The 20,258-nt window shown below is 37.5% G+C and overlaps 1 protein-coding gene across 3 annotated transcripts in view; it reads right to left on the reverse strand.

Annotated features, from left to right (window-relative positions):
- Nucleotides 1-20,258, reverse strand: part of SPTBN1 (spectrin beta, non-erythrocytic 1) — a 280,165-nt gene that overhangs the window by 197,479 nt on the left and 62,428 nt on the right. For all 3 annotated transcript variants that reach the window (XM_036748781.1, XM_036748782.1, XM_036748783.1), the window contains exon 2: nucleotides 9,533-9,729. In XM_036748781.1, coding sequence (XP_036604676.1) covers nucleotides 9,533-9,680 — 148 coding nt within the window. In that variant the 5' untranslated portion in view covers nucleotides 9,681-9,729. The remainder of the gene's footprint in view (nucleotides 1-9,532; nucleotides 9,730-20,258) is intronic.

Here is a 20,258-nt window from a genome sequence, read left to right on the forward strand (position 1 = left end):
AGAATACCTTTTGAGAGTGCTTTGCAAATATATTTCACTAAATTAAACTATCTCAGAAATATTAACCAATAGAATTATCTTTTCCTTTTCCCATGGCTATGAAGAAAACATACTTCAATTTAATGTAGTCAGAAATACTTTCTGGTAGCCACTTATATAAGTTGGTCTTCATTTACTTTTAGTTTAGAGACTTGCTTTTTGACCAAGGAAGAAAAGTTTTTATCCAGGAATCAATTCAAAGTGGTAATGATGGAGCACTACATCTCTTTTTTGCAGTTTGAGGAGTGATTAATGGGTTTTTGGTGTTTAAGCTAAATAAAGGGCCAAATCTTGGAAGCGAAATGCTACAATTGTGGGATCTTTCCTTCCCAGCCATGCTTGGCCTCTATATCAATCAAGACACAAAGTGTCCTATGTTCCTGAAGTTACAATACACCATTCACAAAGGTAAATTTGTAGCCTATGTTTATAAATTTCCAATAGGCCAATAAAATATATGGCTCCACTTTCTGGCATACGCCAATGGCCACAGAAGCAAGAACAAATAGGAAAGCTTAAGTGTGACCTAGGGGTAAAAGCCTCCATTTCACAGAAGTGTCCTCTGTCAAATGCCTTTCGTGCTCCATAAGTCTGAACTGTGAAGAGGCAAAGAAGGGAGAAGCTTAGGAAAGCTGGCGTCAAAGAGGCTCCATTTAAGCCCATTTCCAAGTTACCATTCTTACAGCCCCAAAGAGTAAAATCTTCACAGACAAGTGTTTTATCACAGCAAGAGGAAATTGCCTTACTGAATTCATTGTTTGAAGGCTGTTTGATCCACTGATTTGTGTTGAGTGCCCCCAACTTCCAAAAGCATCTCTATTGAGTTAACAATGTAGTACAGAGACTCTAGTCTGACTGCTCTTTTGTAGCTAAGATAAAATCCCAAGATTCTGTTACTAGTTTAGGCTTCTGCAATTCCTTATCTTAAAAAGGGGATCTCATTTTTATAAAATTGTCACATTTAACAATTAAGAAAAGGAATTAATTATTCCATTTACAATTTACTAAGGTGGGTGCTATATAAATGCTCATTCCTTTCCCCTTCCCCTTCCTGGAGGAGAAAGGCCATGTTTTATCTTTTCATTTCCCACAGAACCTATTACACGGCCTTACACGTAGCTCAACAAAGTTTTGCTGAAGGAATGTTAAAAAGCTAACTAAATGCAATCTATATTATCTACAGTAGTTCTGAAAAAGATTTTTAGTTTTAGTGGACTGCAATCTCAAAATGAATCAACAGCGTGATGTGGCAGCTAAAAAAGCCAATGTGCTCTTGGACTGTATTAATATGGGCATGCCTTCCAGGAACAGGATGGTGATAGTTCCATTGTAATCTGCTCTCATGTCTCACCTGGAGTACTGTGGTAAGTTCTAGACGCTGACAAGGTAAAGTGTCTTAAGTAGAGCAACCTAGAGGATGAAACATCTTGAATTCATGACATACTAGGATCCACTGAAGGAAATGGGCATGTTTACCTTGGAGAAAAGAAGATTCAAGGAACATTAGAGGTATCTTTGAGGGCCTGTCACTGGAAGAAAGATTAGAGTCCGGGGTGGGGAACTTGCAGCCTCAAGGCCTCATGTGGCCCTCTACATCCTCAAGTGTGGTCCTTTGACTGAATCCAAACAGAGACCCGGCCTTGAGGCTACAGGTTCCCCATCCCTGGATTAGACTTTTGGGCAAGAGGGCAGAACTAGGAGAAATGAGAGAAGTCAGGGCAGCAAGGGGGCGCTGGAGTAAGGAGGACCTGAGTTCGAACCTGGTCTCAGACATTTACTAGCTGTGGGACCTTGGGCAAGTCACTTAAGTCTGATTACCTCAAGAAAACAAAACAAAGCAAAAAGAAGTTTAAAGGACTTGAGTGAGGCTTGAAATCAGGAAATACTTCCCCCAAATTAACACTGCCCAAAGTGCAAGAGGTTGCCTCAAGAGATGGTGGGTTTCCACTTCTTAGAGGCCTTTGGGCAGAGGCTGTAGAATGACTTGTCAGATTTGTTACAGTAGAGACTCCTTTGGTGTATGGATTAGACTAGATGGCTGCTGAGGTTCCTTCTAACTCTCCAATTCTGAGATTCAGTGTTAATGGTCATTGACATTAATGTAGTGCTTTAAAGTCTAAAGTCGGCAAAAGTTTTACATAGATTGTTTTCTTTTTGAGTCTCATGACCATACTGAAAGTTAAATAATACTGGTGTTATCCATTTTTTTTCCAGATGTCTATCTCCCCATTGCCAACTGAATAAAATATAAACCTCTTAGCCTATATTCAAGGTCTCCCAAATGTGGTTCCATTATATATTTCCAATCTTACTTATGTCACAGAATCAAAGTTTTAGAGACGGAAGGGACCTCAGAGGTCATTCAATCCAATCTAACCCTGACAATTTATAGTTGAGGAAACTGAGGCACAGAATGGTTAAGTGACTTGCCTATGACCACATAGCTATTAAGTGTCAGAGGTGGAATTCAAACTCAAGTCTAACTACAATTCCAGTACTATAATGTGTGTGTTTATGTGTGTGTATGTATGCATGCATATATAGGCACATACATACACACATATATGCTTATATGGTTATGGATATATGTATATCTGTGCATGTCTATGAATCTATATCTATTTCTATCTCTATATAGATATATTAGGTAGAAAGATAGATGTTGACATGAAATGCCGGAATGAAATGCAGAGACAAAATACATTGAAGGTGTTGAGCAAAGTACTTCATGTACATAGACTGGAACAACCTAGTAAGGGAGGCTTCATTAACAGGTTCAAACTGAGTTGGAGATGGGAGGATGAGTAGGTGGTGGAGAGAAGGAAGATGGAGAGGGCAGACATCAATTAACTTTTGTGAATATCATTGCCCCATGAAAAATTTCAGAGCTATTCAATAAGAAACGACACAGAAAAAGAACTTCGAGCTACTGGTAATGAGTCTCTTGGGGCCTTTCTTTCCATTTTAAGCCAGTCAGACACAATCTTGTGACTAAAAAGGCAGTCTGACATACAGGCTCAAAAAATCTAAGGAGTTTGCAGATATTTCCGTAGGTATGGCAAAAGTCACACCAGCTTTACTCTAGCCATAGTTACGTAGCCATTTTCTTCATCTATAATTCAGCTTTAAATCCATATACCTAGAACAAAGATATAGCTCATTAGCCCCTCAACTTCCCACAGATGCCTCATGATAAAATCCTTTTCTATTGTTTTAAGCCCCACCCTATATAAATCTAATTTATTATGGACCCTTGAGAACAGATATGTGCTAAGGAGGTTAAGATTGGGGGCCACAGGCTGGGGAAAGGGGGCAGAAGGAGTCTTGGGATTCTATTTAAGTTTAAAACTTCACTAAGACTTTTGGCACCTCTTCTATAATACCATCTTTTTCACACTGTTAAGTAAGCAATTATTAATTGATCTTATATAAATCAGTTAGACTATCAGTTCCTTGCAGGCAAAAACTTTCATCTCTGTGATTTCCCTGCCTGAAAACATGCAAAGATTTTCGATTTCAGTTTCAGAGAATGTTCCCTTTCAAGTACATTCAGAGTTCAATCTCTTCACACAATTGCCTTAGATACTTGACTGAACTGACTAGCTAGGAGAGGGAAAAGATGCTTATTTTTTTTTAAGCCCAAATTTCATCAGCATCAAGCTTCAAGCCATTTATCCAGTGTTCAAGGCAGGTCATAAAGGGAAAAGCAACAGCAACAACGAAAATCCTATGACCGTGTTTAAATACTCATTAGAATTTAAATGTTCACATGGTTAAAATAGACACAGTGATTCCTTAAAATATATAGAGAGCTTACGCGGCATGTGACAAAATCTTTAGATCTGCTTCCACAGCTTTTTAGAACTTTTGTTTCAACTCTAGGAAAAATGTATTTTCAAAGAATCCAGATATATAAATGACGTCACTCCACTCTTTATTAAATATTGTCCTAGAATACTGATCTAAATGACCGTCTTCAAAGGGATGCTAAGCTGTATGTGTGCACATGTTTAAATATATATTTCTTATTTTCATATGCTTTAGAACTTTGCTCAACAACTTCAGTATATTTTGTCTGTGCATTTCATTCTGGCATTTCATGTTTACATCTATCTACCTATCTACCCAATCTATCTACATAGAGATAGAATATTTATTTTCATATAGTTTAAGAGCAGTAGAAACTGAGGCCCAGAGAGGCTAATCAGCTTGCCAGCAGTCAGACAGATAAACATATACCTAGAGCAAAGATAGAGCTCATTAACCCCTCAACTTCCCAGTATTTAAATCTAGATATTCCAACTCCAAAACTCTATTACTTACATTCATATTATAAATATTACAATGAGAAAATTAGATCATGAAGAGACTTTAGAAATCACCCAGTCCTAGTCCAACTCCTTTATGTAGAGGCCCAGAAAAGTCAAGTGGGATACCTAAGCAAACAGATCGGTAATGGAGGAGTTGGACCACAGCCTAGGTCTGTCTCTGACGGCATACTGTTGTCAGCATTCTTGGGTAGTTTTCTGATGGCAGTACAGATTCTCTTAACTTCCCTATAACATTATAAGCACCATAATGTCTACAATTGCTTTTGCCACTCCCTACAGCCTAAAAGAGTACTCCAGCACAAAATGAGAACTCATAAATGTTGATAACCAACGACTCCCAGAGCTATCTTTTGTTTTAAATTATAGTGATTTTTGTTATGTCAATTCCTCCACTAACATTCTCCCTCCTAAAACCTCTCTCTTCTGGGCAAAATAAATATTTCACCTAGAATTTTGAACATAAAATTAGCTATTCAGCTATAAATGCAATTTCCCTTAAAACAATCAACTTGAATAGAGTTAAATATTTTCTAAAAATACTTTTAAAGCTCTGTGGACCATTTCAAACATGTCCTTTTCAGCTGAATAACACCAGAGGATTTACAGCAAAAAGATCCCTTAAATATCATCTAGTCTCACCCTCTTATTTACAAAGTTATGGAAGTGAAGCTCAGAGAAATTAAATGACTTAGCCAAGGTAAGGCTGGTAATAAGAAACAAAGTTAGAATTTGAACACAGGAAATAGGTTCATAGGATTTCAGAGCTGGGGAGGACCTTGGATTTTATCCAGTCAGACCACATCCAGTCCCATAAAGTACCAAGTACAGACCCTGGATTTGAACCCTGACATCCAGTACTTTTTCCACTGTACTGTGTTAACCTCTGGAATGAAAACAGTCCATATTCATAAAAAGGCATCATTTAAACAGGCAACTTTTGCTCTTGACATGTCTTAAGAGATTAAAGTTTTATATACTTTTCTTTCCAAACGAAGTTCTAATAAGCAAATAGCTCAGTGCATTCTAAGCTGCTTTCCCCAACACAGTATGTCCCACACAACTGTGGCATTTTGTTCAGAGGTCAGGAATGTGGCTATGCTACCATGGGGTGCAGGAAATCATTTACAGAATGCATAAAAATGACTTAGCAGCATACTGCCTCAAGGTTGAATGAACATGACATAATCTCTTTGCTACTCAAACACACTCAACTTCAGTGTTTCTTTTTTTCCCCCTCTCTTGTATTAGTTTTAGTTAGAAAAAGATCTCTATAATGCTGTGAGTCATGTTTTTACTCAGTATTTAGTCCTTAGTATTCAAAGACAGTATGTATCAGAAGAAATTTTTCCCTACTTTGAGGAAATTCCACTATTTAATATCCTATTGGGAGATTATGAAACAGAGAGTATGCTGACCTTGAACTCCTTCTCCCCCAACTCTCCTGTCCCCCACTATGAATCTTAAGACTTACATTTCTGGCTACTTGAGAGAGCTGGGAGAAATAGGCATCAAAGTAATTTTCAAGCTCAAAAGTTTGTGAGCAGCTAACAGTGTCTAACTGCATTTTATGATCACAAAATTGACCTTTCACAATTGATCTAAGTCTAATTTCTGACTTCAAAAATATTGGGGATTTTTTTTCTACACTATTACAGAGAAGCCATCTCTCCTATGAGTTACCAAAATCTTGCTAGACTAAAAACAATTTCTAAACAATTTCATAAAGGAACCAAGGAAACGGGGAAAAAAATCAGTGAAAAAGCAACCAAAAAAATCAATAGGAACTAATTTTGCTATTATATTTAGAAGGCCTTATTATGTAAGTATATAAGATAGCAAGCAATGTTTGCTTCTGCTGATCTAACTAGAGATTTTACTCTTTAGAACTTGTCCTTGTAACAGAGGGATTACCAATAACAGATATTTTACTTCTGGACTAAAAAAGGAAGTAACAACTCTTTTCTTTCACAGAAGACAGTCCTAGTGTCTAAGGAACACTTAGTTTCAGCTTCTCAACATAATGATTAGAGTAGTTTTTTTTCTTTTGGGGGGAAGAGGGGGTTCAATCTTTGACTTCATTGGCATAGGGAGCTCCCAATGAGGGAAACTATCCTTGTCAATTCAGACTGCCCACTGTTCTGTAATTTAGACTTCAAGAGTGAGCTGTGACACTGAGATGTTAAATGACTTCCCCAAGGTCACACAGCAAGCTTGTTCTAGAGACAAAACTGGAACCCAGATCTGACCCTCAAGCAGCGCTTTCATCCACTACACCATCAACACTGGACATTTACACAGTTTTTAAGAAACTGGCAAAGTACTTTACATACATTCACATTTGAGTGTCACAATTAGAATGTGAACTCCTTGAAAGGAGGGACTGTCTTATATCCCCAGTTCATCACAGTTCTTCACATATAGTAAGCACTTAATAAATGCTTCATGCATTGGGGAGTGGCAGAGGCTGTACTACAGGTACAGTTATCCCTATTTTATAGATGAGGAAACTGAGGCTTAAGAGATTAAATGATTTGCTTATGTTTACACAACTAATATCAAGAGCGGGAATTGAAAGCAGATCTTATTGACTTGAAGTCCAGGATTCCCTGCCATACTGAAGAGCCCAAACTGATGATTTATAATACGTGGAATTATTTCTTATATAGAACTTATCCAGGCTGGATAGAAGGATTCTCTAAGGTTCTTCTTTTTCTTCTGAAAAATCCTTAAGACCTTATATAGAACTGCTCCTAGTCATTTCTCATTTTCAGCACAAGTTCACAGGACTCAAAGAACAGTCCCAGAGAACAGTCAGGCAAAATTACCAACTATGCTGAAGAGATTTAGAAATTGTGAATTATTTTTGTGTCCTCTCTTTAATTCACTGACAGTATCTTCAAAATACCATGGAATCAAGACCCTTCATCTTTTTTTTTTTTTTTTGCAGGGGGGAAGGCAGGGCAATTGGGATTAAGTCACTTGCTCCAGGTCACACAGCTAGTAAGTATATCAAGTGTCTGAGGCCGCATTTGAACTCAGGTCCTCCTGACTCCAGGGGCGGTGCTCTACTTACTGTGCCACCTAGCTGCCCCTAGCCTTCATCTTTTCATGGTATAATTACGACTCCTTGTGTAATAGTCTTCTTAATATACTCGTGGGATCTCATCATCTCTCTATAGAAAAATCTTTAATGTCTACTAACTTAAGAATTCACTCCTTAACCTAGCATTCAAGGCCTTCTGAGATGTGGTCCAATCAACTTTTCTAGCTTTACTTCATGGTACTCCATATTCCAGTCAAACTGGAATATATGTTCCACAGTTTCTCTCTCCTTTTTGTGCGTACTTTATCTCATGACTGGAAAGGACCCCTCATGTCCCTGTCTCCAACTTGTCAAATCCATTAATTCAAGGTCTGACTCTATTTTCCCATGAAAATCCTTCTTCACTGAAAATAACTCTTTTCTTAAATTTCTCATAATACTTTGTCTAGCCCTGTCTTTTGTTCTTATCACAGTCTGCCTTGTGCCATACACATTTTATCCTTCTTATTAGACAGTAAGCTCAAGTGCAAGATCTTGTCCTTTTCTTTTCATCATTTCATTCCAGTTCCTAGCATAATGCCTTGCACATAGTAAGTGAAATGAATAGTGGGTTGAAATGAATTTCTGTTAGACTGGAAACTACAGTATTCCACCTTCTAAAGTCACTGGCCATTCAAGATCTCAGAATCATCTCATTTTCACCATGAACTCAGCAAGATATTGCAGTTATCAACACCATTATTAGGTTACACATTAAGAACATACATTAGGTTTCTAGAGGCAACTAAGGAAGCTCTGGGATTTGAGGAGACATTGTGGAAATCCTTTTGGAGGTAGAGGGTTGGACTTCTAAGACTCTTCTTTCAGCCCTACAAATTGGTAAAACTATATTTTAAAAAGGAAATGACAAATGGAATCTTGCTTTGGTTAAGGGAGATTAACAAGTTTAAGAAAATGGTGGATAGGGCATCATTAACTAGGTTTTTCAAAATGATTGAATAAAAATTTCAAAAAGGTATAAAGGTCCTTCATAGAGTCCTTCAATGGACAAACCCAGGATCATAATTCACCACTGAGGCCTCATGAGCAGTCACAAAATATAGTGCCAGGTTTTTGGTTAATGGGTCACTCTTTGATGGTACATAAAAGGACAAGCAAGGTCCATTCATCCACTACCACCCAACATTCTCAATGTCAAGTTTTAATGTAAAATGTTGAGATCTGTAAAAAAGACAGGAAGGATGTTTTCATTGTTAACAATAAACTTACCTGGTTAAAGCAAGACTACAACATATACATTACAATTAAGGATTCCATGAGAAAACCAAAAATTCTTCTCTTTTCATACCAAAAATATGTGACATCATTCCTCTTATTTCATTTTGACTTCTCAGTGTGAAAAAAAAAACTTACAAATATAAACACCATCAATTTCAAGATAAATTCTAATTTGGTTTACATTTAATTTTACATTTACATCAATCGCTGGTTTATATTTAATTTTGTGTTCAATGAACACAAAGTATGGTATTAACTTAAAATCTTCAAATAATTAGCATTTTGTACAAAGAATTTACTTGAATAATTATAGCTGGTGTTTATATCGCACTTTCTGATTTTCAAAATACTTTAATATATTATTTTATCCAATATAAACTTATGAGAAGATAAAATTTATAACATGTAATATAATGTAATTCATAATATATAGAGAGAAGATGTGAAAACAATGAAAATTCTTATAATAAAATTATAAGAATAAATATATAATTTGGGGTAAAAGGGGATATCTTTACAGTTGTGAAGTATATACAGGTTATAACTGAGTTCCCCATCTCAGTGGTAGTGATAACACATCTTCAATCATACCTGTTTTGGTTTTTGTCAGTTAAGAGGTCACATCATTAAAGCTTCCCCAAAACTAAATATCTTGTTTAGTGAGGTTTTAAGTCCCATCTTAGTCAAAGTGTTTAAGAAAAATCAGAATATGTGCCAGTCCACAAAACTATAAAGATCCCTGCGTTGGGTAGAAGGCTGCACTAAACGACCTCCAATTCCCTTCTTATGCTTAAGTTTTATGACTATAGGTATTGAGGTGTGAGGTGTGAGATGTGTCTACCTGCTAGAGCCTTGATACGAGAGCGCTCAAACAGCCTTGCCGAGCTGTTTTCGTTGTCCCAGTCATCCACGTCCCAGCGGTTGTTGACATCGCTGTACTGTTGTTGGATCTCAATGTTGTCATAGTCTGTGGCTACTGTGGTCGTCATTTTGAACCTTCTCAACTGCCCTTAGGCATCAGCTTCTTCTTACAAAGGTCTGTGAGGAAAACAATGTATAGTTAGCTTTTCACAGAGAAAACAGGAAATCTGTAAGTCACAATGAAACTCAGAGAGATAGACTTTCCACATTTTACAGGCACAGAAATGGAGGCTTCAAGAAGTTAAATGATTTGCCCAAAGACAGCTGGTTAATAACAGAGTTGGGACATCCAGTTCACTGTCCTTTTACCATACTATCCTTTCTAATATCACAGCCAATCATTTGTTTTGAATAAGGCTGCCTTCCTCAATTCATTAGTACTCGTATATAAATGGCATTATAATATGTTGGATTTCCCACACACCTTGAATTTCATAACAGAGATCCAGGCTGAATCAACATTCTCATTGACATAAAGGTTATCAAAGAATGGGGTCTTGGCACAGTGTGCAAGGACTGATTTTGATAGACTTAGCCCTTCTCAGCAATGCAAGGACCTAAAACTTTTCCAAAGGACTCATGATGGAAAATGCCATCCACATCCAGAGAACGAACGATGGAGTCGGAATGCAGAGTGAAGCAGACCCTTTTCTCTTTTGTTTTGTTTTCTTTCTCATGGTTTCTCTCATTCATTATAATTCTTCTATGTAACATGACTAGTATGAAAATGTGTTAAACAGGAATGTATGTGTAGAGCCCATATTGGATTACATGCCATCTTGGGGAAGGAGGGGGAGAAAATTTAAAATTTATGGAAGTGAATGTTGAAAACTGGGGTCTTGGGATGAAATAATGGAACAATACCAAAGTGTTGGTGAATATTCTAAATGAGCAGCATTAATAGGTAATACATATGTTGTTCCACATAATCACAAAAAGAAAGAGATACGGACTGGCCCTGTGATTACATTGTTATGGGGAACTCCCATGAAGAAGGGCCCTCTGTTAATGGAGGTCACCATCTTCTCTACCATTTATAGTTTTAGAACCCCATCTAGACACAAGAGAAGGGACGAGAACGTGCAGTTAGTTATTAAGCATCTGCTATGTGCTGGGCACCGTGCCAGGTGCTTATGATTCTTTCATTGGATACTCACAACAACCCTGAGAGAGAGGCACTATTATTGTCTCCATTTTACAGTTGGGGAAACTGAGGCATGCAGAAGTTAAGTGACTTGCTCAGGGTCACACAGCCAGGGAGTTTCTGAAGTTTGAACTCAGGACATTCTTATTCCAGTTCCAGTGCTCTCTCTACTGTGCCACCAGGGCTTTCTAGACCTAAGGCTTATTTTGTATCCACTGTGTCATATCAACTTTCTCAAAAGAAGAAAACTGCTCTTTCTTTTTTTCCTGCAAGATAAAAGAATAAGAACATTTTTTGCTCCTTTTATTAGAAAAGCTGATTGTCTGACACTGTCACTGAGAATTTACCTGGATTCTAATTTAGTGAAAATGCACCAAAGTACAGTGGGGAAATAGCATTATCCTGAGAGTAAAGAGATCTGGGTCCTTGTCCCTTTCTACTGGTGACTTAAGGATGTAACTCAAGTCTCTGTATCACAGTTTACTTATCTATCAAACAAGAAAATGAATCAAAAAACAAGCCACACGTGTGAAAAAGATAAAAAAATCTTCTTTCTTACTAAAAATAAAATGCAAATTTTTTCATATTTAGACATGCCACACCATATTTGGTGTCCACCATAGCCAGATTTTCTCAGTAAAGCAATTATACTTAAAAAGAAGATTTTTACCTAAATTTATTATACATAATTGGGGATAAGCACACCCAGCTTCTTTCTCTTCAAGAGACATGTGGCTCCTTGTCTTATTGTGTTGAAAGGTTACTCTCCCACACGTCCTCCAGGCACACTGCTGACACCAACACAGTTCATCACAACAGCCCTAGTGAAGGACATCACGAGGTCTATCCTCCCTCCTTACAAATGTGTCAGAGAAGCTCAATGCCTGGTTCCAGTCTTTTCTCAGCTCATGGGCAGGGGAGAGTCAGAGTCCTGGACTGCAGACGTACAGAGAGAATCAATTTTACATGAAATCGAAACTTCTAGCTTTATTGAGAAGTTAATTTTAAACCAAGTCAGTATTTTTAGAGGTCAAAGGGATAGCAGAGATGACTTAGTCCAACCCCCTCACTTCATGCACAAGGAACCTGAAACCTAGAAAGGTGACAAGACTTGTCAAGTCACACTGGTAGTTAGTGATAGGGCCTCAGCTCTGATTTTCTTGACTCCCTCCCAAGTCTGGTAGATATGTGCGTCAATCTACATGTACCAATGGAACTCAGGGATGTTCAGTCTCCATGACGGCTCGTTTCTCAATGGTCAAGAACAAACAAAGGACACACCAAACCTACATATACTAAGAGAAGTATTTAAACTCAGAGCTAATAGCAAACTTGTTTGGACAAACATGGGCAACTCTGCCAAACTCAATCTGAAATGAAAGTAACAGAAAAATGCTGCCGTGATTTGTTTCAGCTATTTGGTGCCACCTGGTGATAGAGGAAAACAGACCATGCTACACCCTCAGCAAGTGCTCCTTAACCAAACTACTCTCCTAGATATCCCTCTGCAGTGGCTGAGATGGCCCAAATGGTTGGCTAAACCAGATTAAGGCATTTTTCCCACCTGAGTTTTTGTTTTTACTCCTGACCAAAATAACTTACATAATCACTGACCGCTCCCTTTTCTGTATAACCTTTCCATTAGTCTAAAAGAGTCACATGGAAAACTTTGAGATTAATTTTCTTCCTCTCCAAATGACTCGGCATGAATGCTGCCATCAGAACGTAGGTGACTGGCAATCTCAGACAATATAGTTTCTAGGCATGTAGGTGTCAAAGTATCCAATGGCATGGAGTAGGGAGCTTAGGAAAAGAACAATGTAGTATGGTAGGAAGCTCACTAGATGAAGAATTGGAAGCTGAAGGTTCTATTTTTGTTTCTTCAACTAGCTCTAGTTCAGTGGCCTGGGACAAATGTTCAGTTTTTCCAAGTCCTGGTTTCCTTACATATAAGTTGAGAGCTCTGTACCGGGTGACTGCTAAGGCTCTACCACTCTTGAATTTTGTTCTATGAATATTATACTCTCCTCTGGGCTCGAAGCATGTGTTGACATACTAATTGGCTTGCTATAGGGCTTTAAAGTTAGCAAAGTACTTTCCATACACTGTCTCATAGGTTCTGTAAGAGCTGTTTACCACTTACAGAGGACAGCCTTTTCCCCTGAAAAGCCCATTTAATTTGTAACCAGTTATAAAGATGGACAGACAGGCTTGTCTTTTCTAGGTGAATTATCCCAAATGACAACATCAGAAATTTGCTTTAGTGGTCTCAAGGTTAATCTATACTTTCCACATGGTGGTAAGAAATAAGATAGATTGGTAAGGGAAGGTTAAAAACTCATTGCCTGGTGGTTTTGGAATTAAAGAAATCTATATGCTGGGGTAAAATGTAGTCCCTGTACTTAAAGAATTTGCAGTCTAGAAGAGAGGGGAGACAAATGACTAAAATACAAACTATGAATTGATTCTGTACTTAGGAAAGATCAGCATTCAAGAAGGAAGCAATTCAATGAGTATTTGCCCTTCCACATGGGTGTGGGTATTAAGGTAGTAGACGTACTAGATAAAATGGCACTTTAGCTGGATTTGGAAGGAAAAGAAATTCAACCAACAGATGGGAGGGGAGTCTGTTTTAAGAATAGAGGACAAACAATGACATTGGAAGAGGACTGAAGGACACTGAAGGTACCATTTAGCTGGAAAATAGATTGAGTGAAGGGGAGGGAATGGTGTGGTATAATGAAAAGAATTGGCTTTGGAGTCAGAGGAACTAGGATCAAATCCCACCTCTGAGGCTTACTGCTTCTGTATGGGCCTAAGTTTCCTTATGTGTAAAGTGAAGGGGCTGGACTAAATAACCTCTCTTCCATCCTAAAATGATGATCTTAGAACACAAGAAAGTCTAGAAAGATAGGTTGGGGACAGATTTGGGGGACCCTGAATGTTGGTGAAGGAGTTTGTATTCTATTCAGTAGCTAATGGGGAACCACTGAAAGGTCCAAGTAGGCAGAGTTAGTGATATGACCAGAACTGTGTATTAGGACAGTGGTGTGAAGATTGAGGGAGTAGAAAATATTGTGATAGTCCAGGTTAGAGGTAATGAGGGCCTAAAATAGGGTAGTAATCATGAGAATGGATGGAGGAGATGGCTAGAAGACATTTCAAATGCATAATGGACAGAACTAAGCAACTTGTAGATGAGGGAGATATCTGGAGCAACCGAGGCAAATCTTTGGGGCCTTTGTCGACAACATAGTTTTAGGCCCAGTAGAGCAGGGGTGTGACCCAGTACAGAAATTCCTATTTTTTTTTTGTTCCAATGCTTTGTGGAGCCTGTTCCACCTCAGTTAAATCATAATCATATTCCTTCCTTTATCATCCACCTATACCATACTATGCTCACAGGGACATACATAATGCAAACTGCAAAAGACCAAGAAGCCCATTTTTATCATTCTTGCTCAATCACATTTTTTTTGAACATGTATTTTCCAAGAGGAATAAAGAATTATGAAAAAGTGATATCGTTTCCTGCTTCAACAAGCCAATACTAATTTTATTTCTTCAAACAGATGGACCAAGATAGAGGTAGACGACACAATTTTAATCTTAGCCTAACAAGGCAGAAAGACTTCTGCAACTGTGGCCAAAAGTGTGACTAAGTCATAGCCATTAGGAAATTGACTGGCATTTTGACTGACTGTGGAGTTGTTTTTCAGTCATGTCTGATTCTTTGTGACCCCCTTTGGGGTTTTCTTGGCAAAGATACTAGAGTGGTTTGCTATTTCCTTCTCCAGCTCATTTTACAGATGAGAAACTAAGGCAAAGAAGGTTAAGTGATTTGCCCAGGGTCACACAGTTAGTAAGTGTCTGAGGCCAAGTTTGAAGTCAGGAAGAGAAGTCTTCCTGACTCCAGGTCTGGCACTCTATCCACTGTCCTGCCTAGCTGCCCTGACTGGTATTTTCTCATTCATTTAAAAAAAAATCATTCTGTTCTATCTTCTCTGGCTATTGTGTCACTCCCAATCTAAAGTCACTAACTCCCTTCCAGACTAACACATTTTGAAAATGGCACATAAATCAAATGCACCATCTTTAGTCTATATGTGACACAGTAACAGCAAGCATAAAAATGCAATCTTAGAATAAACAGATTTAGAACTAAAAGGGGCTGCTGAGGTGATCTAATCTTCCTCCCTAATTTTACAGGTAAGGAAACTGGGACCTATAAAAATTAAATGAGCTGCCCAGGGTCATACAATTGGTAAATTAACAGAGTTGAGATTTGAAGGCTGATTTTTTTTATTACAAATCTATGGCTCTTTCTACTACTAAACGAAGCTTTTTGTCTTTCCTTTCCATTCTCCAAATTACCTGATCTACAGCTCTATGCTATTTTCATCAAGTCATCCCTTTTGTCTGTATCTCGATCTTTCACTGAATTGACTAACATAATGCATCACTATTGAAAAAGCATCACCAAGAGCATCAAGCAATATTGGGACAGTAGTAATAGCAAGATGCCACCCAAATCATAGCTATTTACAGCCTGTATCAGAGAACGTGCTCTGCTAGGTATTCTAGGGAGTTAAAAAAGACATGTTTTTCTGTTTCCAGGGAGCTTATATTCATACAAGAGGAAACTGTACAGGTATAGACATATATCTCGTATGCTATTTTCCAAAAAGCTTTTTAAAACCTAGTTTTTCTGTGTGTTTTTTAAAAATTTATTTTAGTTTTGTTATTTAAATGCCTTATTTTGGCTAAGCTAGAGATAGGGAAGGACTCAGACAGAGAATGACAAGGGAAAGACAAAACTAAATGGAGTATAAAAATTGGCCAATCTTCCCCTCTCCTGAATATGGCATTTTTTTTAAATAAAAAAGACACTTTTTGATTATATACTCATAGATTTAGAGATGAAGGGAGGCCACCTTGCCCAATCCCATCATTTTAAAGATGAGGAAAAGTGACTTGCCTGGATATTCAGTTCCCTTCAAAAGCTTGTAAGAGATTAAGATGAAGGTGACCAACTTCTGTCTGTCCTTTTGGAGGAGGAAAACCATATGCTAACAATTACTTTCACCAAATTCACAGTTCTAACAATCCTCTCATTCTACTTATAAAAGCTGGGAAGATATGTGTACTTGGCTGCTGGCTTGCTATCTTAATCAAAGTCTTCTCTTTACCTCAAAAGGACCCAACTTATTAACAAAGTCAGTCAAAAATCTGAGTCCCACCCCAATCTATTCAACTTTTCAGGAAGTGGAAAGCAGGAAATAATTATATTGTTTGTCATTTGCTTGCTGCCACATTCCTAGGTCATGTATAATTTGAAAAAAATTCTAGACCTGTGAATTCATTCAATGTGGGACATTCCTGATTTAGATTTTCCTTCCACCAATGCAGACTAGCCAACTAAGCTCTCATTCTTAGAGAGCTAGCTGGAATAATGAGAATTTAAATGACTTGCCCATAGAGAAACTATTGGTATGTGTCAAGGGCACAATTTGAGCCTCTGACTTTCTGACTCTGGAGCTGTCACGCTAACCGCTAAACCACAATGTCTTTCCATGTATAAAATATTAAAAAATAGAAGAAATTTCTGTAGGTAACAGAATTTGTAATCACAGCATGTGTACCATGACCTACATGTGACTAGAGTCTACAGTCCTGCTATTGTTCAAGTTCATTTGATTTAAATGGACTAAAATTCTGACCCTTCTCTTTGTGAAGTTTCAGCTTACAAAACACCAAAATTTATTTGTGAAGATCTTGTCCAAGGACATTTTGGCTTTAAGAGAAGTTAACATAAAAATCCACATTTTCACAATCTACTTTACAAAAGGATTGTTCACTTAAAAAAAAAGGATTACTTTAAACAGTAAGCCCTTCTATTTCACTAAGAAGAAGATTCCATTTACATTCAACATTCAGGACACATCTGCTATATAAAGGTACAGCTGTATAGAGAGTTCATAGGATAATAGATTGTGAGAGCTGGAAGGAGCCCTGGAGAGCACCCTCTAGTCCAACCCCCTCATCATACAAATAAGCAAACTTGGGCATAGAGACAATTATAGATATGACACCAGTTAGGAACTTTTATCATCAACATCGAATCTTGAGAATACTTTTTATTTGGGATGTAGAGAGCTGAATGATTCTGAAACCTCAAATGCCTATTGATATTGTGATAAACCTTTTATTACAGACCCAAAGTTCTATAACACATGGGCATATAGTCATCTCCTAAGGCTAATTACTGAGAGGACAGCAACCTCTCACCTCCTCAGAGACAAGGCTCACTAAGCCCCACTGGGCTCCATCTAGCTCAAAAGAGGCAGGCTCATCTCCATTAAGTAAAAGAAAACTTAGAGGAAGCTGTTGCCTTAGGCTTGGATTGGTACATAAATAACCTATTTCTTCAAGCTGAAGAATTAGAACACGGCATGGTGATGGTGAAAAAGAACTGGGTTTCAAATTAGAAAACTTAGGTTGGAATCCCTGGCTCTGATATTTCTTAGCTGTGTAACCTTGGGTAGGTCACTTCATCCCCATAGGTGTCAGTTTCCTCATCTGTAAATAGAGTTTGGGAGAAAGGAGATTAGACTGTATTTCTCTGGTTCCTTTCATCTCTGATATTTCTTGATTCTGAAGGACTCTCATATCCATGTAAATTTCTATTCATCTTGCCTTAGACCATGCAAGAAAATGTTTTACAGTGAGTTCCTCCCCATTTATCTATTGAACAATAAATTGGATGCTTCCTTTAGGGTGTGGGTAGTAAAAGCTATGAGAGATTTTGTTGTTTTTTATTCCTGCTTATGCAGTTACATTCAAAGACTAAAATAGCCCAATTACTATAAACTGTCTTTCCTAAACATCCTTATATGACATTTCTGCTCCAACAATAAAAGAAACCATTACAAGCTTTACTCTTAACTTTATAAACAGCAAATACTCCAGGGACAAGTTTTTTGTGTGTTTCTTATTTTACTTTGTTTTTCTTTAATAGAGCAAATTAAAATCAGTTTCTATCCCCTCCTAAACAGCAAAAATAACTTTTACTGAAAAGGAGGCAAATTTCAAAAAAAAAAAAAAAAGCAAAATGAAAAACAATGAAAACCATTGGTTTTCTAAATATTATTTCATATCACTCCTCTGTACACATTTCCCTGCTCCCCATTCCAGGTCAAAGCAATCTGCTTACTCTTCCCTACAAATGTCATTCTTCCTCATGCTCCCACACCTTTGTAAAGGGGTCCTTCTGGTTTGGACTACACTTTTTCTCCCATTCCTACTTTGTAGAATTGTTAGCATCCTTCAAAGCTCAGCTTTGGTATATTCAACAAAAGGTCTTCCCTCTCCTCTAGCCTTTTACCATCCAGTTATTAGCATTCTGTCTCCTCTTGAAATTACTTTGCGTATGCTTTGTATCTATATGTATTCATGTTGTATCTCCTTAATAGAACATAAGCTCCCTAAAGGCAGGAACTCCGTGTGTGTATGTGTGTCTGTCTGCCACTAACCAGCACAGTACCTTAAACACACATGTAGTAGGCTCTTAATGGTTGATGAAATTCATTGAATTGCACTACATAATTTTGAAATAACATTCTTTTTTACATGTATCATGGCAAACACAAGTCCAATATAGCACGTGCTGATTAATAGCATGACCTAGAACAAATTTCTGTACCTAAGGAAAAATATCTGTTGGGGAAATGAAAACAGGCCAATTAAATTCAGCAACCATTCACTAAGTGTCTACTGTGTGCAAGGCAATGAGCTATGACATTTTACAATTTTAGTTACCTATGGAAATCATGGGGGCAGCTAGGTAGAAAAGTAGAGAGTGATGAACCTGGAGTTCATCTTCCTGAGTTCAAATGTGGCCTCTGACACTTACTAGCTCTGTGACCCTGGGCAAGTCACTTAATCCTTTTTGCCTCAGTTCTTCATCTATAAAATGAACTGGAGAAGGAAATGGCAAACTACTCCAGTATCTTTGCCAAGAAAACTCCAAATGGGGTCGTGAAGAGTGAAACATGACTGAACAATAAATGGAAATCATGAGTAAGTGTAGATCATAGCACTACACTGAGGCAAACAGAGGCATGAATTCTCTTGTCAAACCCTTGTCAAACCCTGCCTAGTGATACACATTTTTGCATCAGTAGAATTTACCCAAGAAAAGGTACACTGTTTTTTGCCTTTTCCCCCACCAAAGTACCCCATGTCTTATAGTTTAGATAATCATCATTTTAACTTCTCTGGGCTTCTGTTTATTCACCTAAAATGAAGGGGTTTTACTAGAGGTTCTGTCTACTTCTACCATCTCACAATTCTATATTCTAAAATGCATTTTTAAAATGATGTTAAGCAACAATAACAAAAAAGCCAATCTGTATGCCTCTACATCTGTGAACTTTAGGTGTGAATTAAAATGCTGTGTCCTGCAGTCTGTGAAGGTTAAGTCTATAGAGAAAAAAAAGTCAGTTAGTTGATCGTTTAATTTATGTCTTATCTAATTGGCCAGAGCTAAATGCTTAAATACCATTCACCATTAAACGCATGGCTGTTTTCACAGTTAAAAGCAATCCCTTGATTTCACCTCCATTTTTAAAGGAGACCAACTTTAAGGCAATAAGCTAACTCAAGACAGGCCTAGCACTGTTAAAGGTCTTCAGCGGACCACATGGGAGTCTCTCATCCATTTAGAATCACAGGGGACCCAAACATCATTCCCAGACTGTTCTCTATTACATGAAATTTCAATTCTGTCAGCGTTGCTGCCAAAATGTCAGTCTTGGGCTATGTTTAGCGTTTCATTGCCTCATTCTTTGTGAAGTTGCAAAAGACGGTTTCATGTGCCCTACTAAGGTAGGCACAGTAATATTGTACTTTAAATGTAGAAATTGAATGAAATTGGCTCGTACACATAGACTAAAACTAGTCTCTTAAACATGTCCAGGAGAAGAATTCTTTGTTTCTGTATCTGTCCAAAGAGGATTAATGTCACCTAATCTGTCTATTTCTAAAATTGGTTATGAGGATTTAAAGGGAAAAAAAAGATATTATAGCATTCGAAAAAATATAATGCACTATAGAAATATATGACTATGACATGCAGATAAAATTTTTTTTAAAAAAACCTTATAAAATAAAGTGTTCCATTGATAGAGAATTTAGGGATTGGTTAGATTTGGGGAAGAACGTGGATTTTTACAGCAGGATAAATGGCAAGCAGCTTTTTATCCTGACCATTTTTAGCAAAGGAGGAATACCTCTAAGAAATTCATTTTCAACTGCCTGTTAAATAAATATGGGGCCATATTTATATAGGCATAAAGAGAGCCTTCACCATAGTTTTCTCATAATCACATCTGGCTTTGCTTCATAAAGTTTGTATTTATTTTGAGTGTGAAATATTTACTTTTAAATAATTAATTTCCCCTTATAAATTTACTAATCTCTAGGCTGTTTCACATTACTCAAA

This window comes from Trichosurus vulpecula, chromosome 3 (assembly GCF_011100635.1).
Source record: "Trichosurus vulpecula isolate mTriVul1 chromosome 3, mTriVul1.pri, whole genome shotgun sequence".
Classification (NCBI taxonomy): Eukaryota; Metazoa; Chordata; class Mammalia; order Diprotodontia; family Phalangeridae; genus Trichosurus; species Trichosurus vulpecula.